The sequence below is a fragment of the Xyrauchen texanus genome, chromosome 2 (assembly GCF_025860055.1).
Source record: "Xyrauchen texanus isolate HMW12.3.18 chromosome 2, RBS_HiC_50CHRs, whole genome shotgun sequence".
Lineage (NCBI taxonomy): Eukaryota > Metazoa > Chordata > Actinopteri > Cypriniformes > Catostomidae > Xyrauchen > Xyrauchen texanus.
Window position 1 is genome coordinate 28575029 of NC_068277.1, and position 8200 is coordinate 28583228.

Below are 8200 nucleotides of genomic sequence, written 5' to 3' on the forward strand. Positions count from 1 at the left end.
AGGAATTAGCATGCAAAAATACTAAATAGGTAAATACAGAAGCAATCTTATTGTGGAATAAGTGGAGCTGGATCTGCCGCTCCGCTGAAGCAAAACTTGCGTAAAGGAAACACCCCGGTGTTACATCTTAAATGCAGTTAGATTTAATGCGTTATAGCTTTAATAAAGTTCAAATAAAATGGAAGCAATCATGCAAATAACTACAAACTCCGAAACTGGTATTTCTCTGTGCAGTCAGCGCCTCTTCTATGAGTCCTGTTCTAAGGGGGAGAGATTGAAACTGCACCCGACTGAAGCACACTCTGTAGCGGGGACAATTGTCCCTCGATTATAACGTGATGGCTCGTGACTTATTGAATCATAATATGGGTCACTGCACATTTCTTATCGTGAAGAAAATTGGCAATACGCAGCTTTAATAAGAGAGAGTTTGTTTTTTTGTGAGTTTAAGATGGATTGAAGTAAACGGGACAGGTAAGAGAGGTAGTCTTCACCCCATTATACACTGCAACACAATTTTTATTTGTTTTTGTTTTGGCTTGTTTTCCAATATAAATATCTAAAACTCCTTTAAAATGATGTACATTATCTTTAGCAGCTATACTGCAGAAAACAAATTGTTATTCGAAAATGTTGAATATAATATTAAAAATACAAATATTTTTAAATATCTAAAAATCCTTTAAAAACAGATGCATTCAACTGAGAAGCAGCATATAAGACATTTAGACTTGTTTTTATAGAATGGATCATGAATATAATATATTTTGTCTGTACTGCATTCGCAGAAGTATAACCAAGTGAAAAAATACACTTATATACAAAATACTATTATATTTAAGATACATTCTCTTAAAGCAATCTAAATATCTTATATGTTGCTTCTCAAGTAAATGTATCTTGTTTTCTATTTTAAATTGTCTAAAATTCCTTAAAACAAGACAAAAACAATAGGTTTGTTATCCTTGATAACAATAGGGTTTTTTTGCAGGTAATTTCTTTACTGAATTAAATTTAATAAAAAGTATTTTTTTTCCCTTTAATTCAGTGAATGTCATTTAGGGGGCTATTTTTAAGATGATTTCGTCCACTTTATGGTTAGTAAGCATGTTTAACAAAACCATTTAAGTCAGGCTCAAGCTGATTAATCGGTTAAAAGCTAATGATTAATCATTGCAATTATCACAGAATAGTCAAATAATCATTCTAATAATCGTTAGATTAATCGATTATTAAAATAATTATTATTTGCAGCCCTAGTTTCAATGTAATCAATTGTGCAGCTTTCATGGATATCAGACTGATGTCTCAGCAGTCAAGGTGTGCCAGTTTTTAAGCGTTTTCTCCTGCTCATGTAACCACATGTAATACAGTACGCACTGTTAGTCTTTTCAGTGCGAGAGTGAATTAGCACAGGGTTTAAAGATGACTGTACTATATTAAGCTGTATATAATGCATAATAATGCGAAGGGTCCTAATATTTTTTTTACGCCATTTTGCGGGTGCTAGTTTCTCACCCTGGCCACTGTTAAATATATTTGGTAACTTCTCAGATCCATGGTTTTGCCAATTCCCAATATTGTCAATCATCGTCTGTTCACAATCGACATCGGGATCTTTGTAAGACATCGTCGAAATCCGATTACATCGTCCCATCACCCAGCCCTAGTATGAAGCACACATTCACCTTAAGAAATATGACCAAACATTAAAGCCAATAAATGGTCATAATTGCAACTATTTGTTTGACAATTAATCGTCAGCCACTAACAGTTAGTGGTTAAAGTTACATTGGTTTTGGATTAACATGGAACAAAAGCCACATCGGGAACAACAGTACAATGACACAAGGGAAGCATCTCTCATTGGTGGGTGTATAATGAAATTGAATTTGCCACCTCCTCCTATTGTGATGAATTATCGTAAGATCGGGTTGGTTAGAGTGTCTACAAAACAAGACATTTGGGAGTACACAAGTGAGGATATTCTATTCAGCTAGATGCACAGTTTTTAGCTTCTCGTTTTCATCATATTCTCTTGTGCTGCATTTGAAACAACAGGACAGTAAATTGTCTGCAATTGCTCATTAGATATTCTGCCTGCTTAATATCAGAATAGTGCTGTATCCTTTGAAATTTAGGACATGCCACATTCATTTTGATGTTGTCCCCTCAGTAAAAAGTACTTGAATCAGAAATATGCTGCAAAAAAAAAAGAAAAAAAAAAAAAAGGCAAATGTTTTTGTAATCTCTTCTTACAGCATTCAAAACAGAAAAAAAAAAAAAAATAATTAATTCAACTAGACAACTCTCCTGGTTAACTAACAAACACCAGCATTGGAAAAGTATCTTCATGTTGCACAAAACATTGGCCTATGCCTTGGGTATATCATTTATTGATTTTACACCAGCTGTCACTATGAAAAACCTCTGGATCAAAGAATTTTCTGGTAGGCAATGCCTCTTGAAATCAGCAAATGCAGCTTCAAATAATTATGATTAATGGCTTCATATGTGCTGACAATGAAGGTTTGAGGAGCTGATAAAGAGAAGCCACAGGACAACATGCAGCTTGAGGAAATAATATTAAATTGCAAAGCTATCATTTCCAGTGGGTGTGTTCTCACAATATGGATGCACTCAAACACAGGATCAACTTCCTGTGAAAACATGACATCACACTGAAAATGAGGTGCCTTTTGGCACATCACTGTGTGTAAGCAACTGTGTGCCCTATATTATATTTGAAATATTTCTCTCTAGAGCAGGAATATAGTGCGTGCAGTGCTACTCACTTTATTCCCTCTCCACGTGCATTGCCTTTCTCCCCGCTCATAGACATGAGGCACCGCATAATGCCGAATTTACTGTATGTACGAGTTGCCTTATGAGAAAATTAGATGTCATCATGGATGGCAAGGATAGTCTATTTATACTAATTACAGATCCCCCAAAAGTATACGCAAAAGCATTTTTTCCCCTAAGTGTTGAAGTATAACCAACAGGAAACCACTGATGTGTGAACTGAATTGGATGGTACTACACGGCATAAGTGGCATATTTTTCCCAATTAAAAAAACTCCCCAAAATTATTCAAAAGCCTTTTTTTTCCCAAACAGAGTATTGTAGTATAACCAACAGGAGACCACTGATGTGTGAAGTGAATTTAGAGACACTACACTTTGTAATGGGGATGTGCAGCTCCATAACTGAGGCCGATGCGATACGCATCTCGATGCATAGCGAACGATACGATACATTAAAGATACAGAAGCAGCTACCGATGCGATACGATTCACTCCTATTACGATGCAGTGCGATCCGATTTCGATTCAAGACAATGCAATTCAATGGGAAAAAATATGATGCTATGCAATCCAATAGGGTAGCAAACAGAGAGTTCTAAAAAAAAAAATTAAAATTTTTTTTTATTTCTTTGGTTCAGATAGACAGTAAATCATAAATTAACTTAAGTGCCTTCTGACTTCTAACGCATGGTCCTTTCACAAAAAGGCCTTTGTAGTGCAAAAAAAAAAAAGAAAAGAAATAAAAGATGAAATAAAACCAGACGTTATTTTCCTGTTCTGTTTCCAGTTACACTTTTAACAGTTCACACATTTAACAGCGACACAATGCAAGGATGCTCAGGGATAAACAATGAAGAAATGTTCCATAACTTGCCAGCAGACAAATGTGCTTTCGTGTCGGCGCTTCAAGTATGTTGTTAAATTAGTCATAATGCCTGTATAATTTATAGCCGCATGACATATTTTACAAACTGCATGGTTTTTAAAAAATCTTCATCTCTCTTATAAAACCAAAAGGGTTTCCAAACATTGGATTTGTAATTATTTGGTGGAAGATGCAGCTCTGCCTCTGCCATGATAATCTATATTCTATGTAAGGGGTGTCCACAATATTTTGCCTGATTGTCTAATTTTAAATGCCCAACTCAAAAAAACAGTTTCATTTTTTTTTTTTTTAAATGCTTGTTGGGACTACTGCATGTATCCCTTACATGGGGATACATCATCTTCTAATTAATTAAAAAATATATAATAATGTTCAATGTTGATATCATTCAGTTTTAACACTAAACCCAAAACACCTACAGCACAATAGATTACAATAGCCATGGCATTTACCTTATTCTGATGACTTGCACTGAATGGAATCAGACAGTTTAGCATAATCCGGGCAGTAGCTGCTGGTAGCTAGTCTCAACCACTGCTAGTTTCGCAATTTCGCGCTCTGTTCTCAGAAGCCATTGGAAGGCGCGAACCTAGTTGTCATGGCAACTGAATAAACAAAAATCTTCCCTGGTCAAAATTTTCTCGTCAAGTGCAAATCAGACGGAAACTAAAAGGAAGGAAAGACATTATATTTATTTATATTAAAATTTTACGAAAACACATTTAAATTTTGTGCAATCTACCAGCATTGCCTTTGCGATCGACGTATGTGACTCTCAGGACACGTAGTGTTGTTATACGTCATGTTCACGTAGTATGGCGTTATATATGTGCCTCATTCCTGAGCGAGCAGTGGTGATGAGAGAACGCGCTGGAGAAACCGTTTAGAGACGAGAAATCATCCATCCATCCATCGTCAACCGCTTATCCTGTGTACAGGGTCGCGGGGGGCTGGAGCCTATCCCAGCTAACATTGGGCGAAAGGCGGGGGACACCCTGGACAGGTCGCCAGTCCATCGCAGGGACGAGAAATCAATCTACATATAATATATTGTCACTTTCCAAATAATAAAAGTATAGTGCATTTACTAATAATTATATATAAATAAATAAATAGTTTTTTACCGATGCAAATGTTAGAATCGATGCATCGCGATACAAATGCCAACTTGTATCCAATGCACACCTTATTTTTTTTAAATCGATGATGCATCGATGCGAATCGGTGAATCTTACCATCCCTACTTTGTAAGAGTGCAGTTATTGAATTTAGGTTAGGGTTATCGCTTTTCGGTGTTGCACTTTGTAGACAATCCCTGCACACTCAACTCACAGCTTTCTGCAGGTAGAGACCAATGTTATTTGTCTAGCTCAGAGGACGACTCGTTTTGAAGAAACTTAGGTTGTAGCTCGTTGTCTACCTTACTACAGTTTGAAAGAGTTGTTGTTTGTGTTTTAACAACGTTTCGCTCACGAGTTATTGATCCGGGAATTTCGAATCTGTGATTATATGTTTAGTTAACTTGGTATTAACTAAAACCAGAAGCTACCCCGCGTGACATTAGTTCAAGTTCATCTGTTAAATTTATTTCACGGTCTGTGCAGATGTAAATTGTAATATTACAACCAAGTTATATAGGGATTAATCTGGTGTATAAACAGGATGCCTTTGAATGAGCTAATTAACCCATTTAAAGCGGTTCTATTTTCCAGTGTTGATCGTGTTCAACTCACGCAGTTTAAGCGGGGAAATCCTCACACTGGATTATTGGATTGGATGAATCAATTTCTAATATCTTCTTCAATAAACAGATGCTTCTGTAGCTGTTTCTTCTTCTGTTAATACCATATAGTATTATCATTATTTTTCTCGTCCCATTTTCGTCAACAGTATGCTTTATTAAAATGATTTAGGCTTAATAATCGTCATGATGCGCCTTTGTCCGTCTCGTATTCGCTATTTTTAACATAGTAAAAAAATAACCTTCGTCAACGAATGGTTTCAAATTAACACTGCGTCGTTGTCTCGACTTTTTTTGATGCATTCAAGCTCCTCAACAGCCCTCAGGCATTGCATCACTGCATGGTGTAATTTCCATCAACATCCAACTGCACTATTAACAGAAACTATTAATCTCAAATATATGATCCTACATATGGAGGATCCTACTTTTAAAATTGTTTAACAAAGCTTAACTGTCATTGAGCTTACAAGAAAAGAAATGTGCCGTATTTTTCATCTTAAAACAATCAGACCATTGCTCAGTACACTGGTCAGTAAAAAAAAAAAGAGAAAAAGAAACATGTAGAGATTGAGAAAACCCTGTAAAACATTATAAAACATAATTCTTCTACGGAGTGAGTTATCTTCAGAAGTCAAAGAGAGTTCGGGTGTGACAGAGGCCAAACAACTTTCAGAGCCAGTGTAACACGAGGGCAGGAAGACTGAGACAAAATTGAAGCCACAGATGTAATGTAATAATTTCCTGACTGACTGAAGAGGCTTTGTGGACTAAATACGTTTGTTCAAGCTTAATCTTAATGCGGACGTAGTTTAAACTTCCCCTGTTTATAAACAAACCATAGCATTTAAAAAAAAAAAAAAAAAACAGGATTTTTTTTAGGTCTAAGGAGACACTCGTCTCTTGTGTGTAGTTTAATGACATGGCGTGGGACTGAAAACAGGAAAGGCGTGCGAGTCTTTCATTTCACCCTCATCCGTTTTCCCTTGACATCTCTATAACATAAACACAGCACACTTCTGTTATAACAACCCTAGGGGAAATTACAATCCAAACAGAATTTAAAAAAAAACAACAACAACAAAAAAAAAAAAAAACGGTTGGATTGAATGGATTAACGATCATTCAGCACTCCTAGTTCATCTCTCAGTTCCTTCAACGTGAATACACTCGTTGAGTTAAGCTAGCCCGATCTTTCTGACAGCTAGCACATTTCTAAACAATCTTCTGAAATATTAAGTCATCACTACAGCTCCTCGGCACAATATCAATTATAAGTGCTACTTCTTAAAATAGAACAAAATATACGTGTTTACTGTAAAAGTTCGCCGTTTGGTTTCACTTCCGCACACAGCGCTCAGTGTCTCTATAGTCACCCCTCCCATACTGGCTCACTTCAGCAAACACACAATCCGATTAACAGTCACTTTTTCCACAATCAAAGCAAAACACTCTTACCTTTGGTGTCGCTTAAGCAGTATAAGAACAGCACAAGTTTCAACAAAACCATATCGGGTAAATTCATCGCTAGCACATTGACAGCGAGACTGCTTTTGGTTGTTAGGTTTGCGGGTCTTAAAGGCGCAGTAGCCCTCTGTGCTCGTGCGCGCGAGCGTGTGTGCGGCCCCAGCTACTTGCCTGTCTCTAAGGCCTGACATCATGCGCAGGCAGAGTGGAGGCCACGCCCACTCACAAAACAACACATCCGTGCACCCTCTCCTCACTGCAGCTCATAGACTCTGTATGTACCAGTATTTTTTTCTGAATAGACATAAGATGTATGAAGGAAGGCATTTGTATTGAGATACAATAAAATGCGTTTCGGTAAACTTCATGGAATAAAGGGATTAAAAAGGGAATGGGAGAGCTATTAAAGGAAAACTACAATTAAATAAATATTCTGGGTTCAATAGAAGTTAAGCTCAATCAACAGCATTTGGGGCATAATGTTTATTACCAAAAAAAAAAAAAATAAGTTTGACTTGTCCCTCCTTTATTTAAAAAAAAAAAAAAAAGAAAGGAAGAGAAAAATCTGGGTTACAGTGAGGCACTTACAATGTAAGTAAATGGGGCCAATTTTTGGAGGGTTTAAAGGTGGAAATGTGAAGCTTATAATTAGGGATGGCACTGATCTGATGCCTGGATCGGTATCGGGTTTCATACTGGTGGTTATACCCTGACCGATACGGCATGTTACTGTCAAGCTCAAATAATGACATAACTAACCTTCAAATCACCATAGTCCATATTAGTTGTGCTTTACACAAAAAAAGGTTAGTAAGCAAATTTATTGCACTAAAATTGTGTTAACATGCAAATTGTTTATGTCTTGTGGTTATACTTGTTATACAGTGAGTATTTTCAAGTTTATTTATTCACTGCCATTGTAAGTGCCTCACTGTAACCCAGATTTTTTATTTTATTTATTTTTAAAGAAAAGGACGGACAAGTCTAAAAATGTTTTGTGGTAATCAACATTAGGCCGCAAATGCTGTAGATTGAGCTTAACTTGTATTGAAACTGGAATATTCCTTTAAACTTGGTTATGAGATCTATTCTCATGGCAATGACTAACTGCATGTTGGTTTGTAAGAAATGTCAGAATGTAAAGAAATAAATATTTATTCCTTTACTTGAAATCAAGCCTAGCATTTCTCTTCTTTCTTGATGTCCAGATAAATGGTAGAGTTTGTGCTACTTACTATAAAAAAAAAATTGTACATAAACACTTTGATGACATATAAGCCCCTTTCACCCATAAAGCGT

General features: G+C 36.3%; 1 protein-coding gene across 2 annotated transcripts in view; it reads right to left on the reverse strand.

Annotated features, from left to right (window-relative positions):
• Positions 1–7067, reverse strand: part of adam10a (ADAM metallopeptidase domain 10a) — an 86925-nt gene extending 79858 nt beyond the window's left edge. For both annotated transcript variants that reach the window (XM_052149420.1, XM_052149413.1), the window contains exon 1: positions 6893–7067. In XM_052149420.1, the coding sequence (XP_052005380.1) occupies positions 6893–6959 (67 nt within the window). In that variant the 5' untranslated portion in view covers positions 6960–7067. The remainder of the gene's footprint in view (positions 1–6892) is intronic.
• Positions 7068–8200: the final 1133 nt, after the last annotated feature.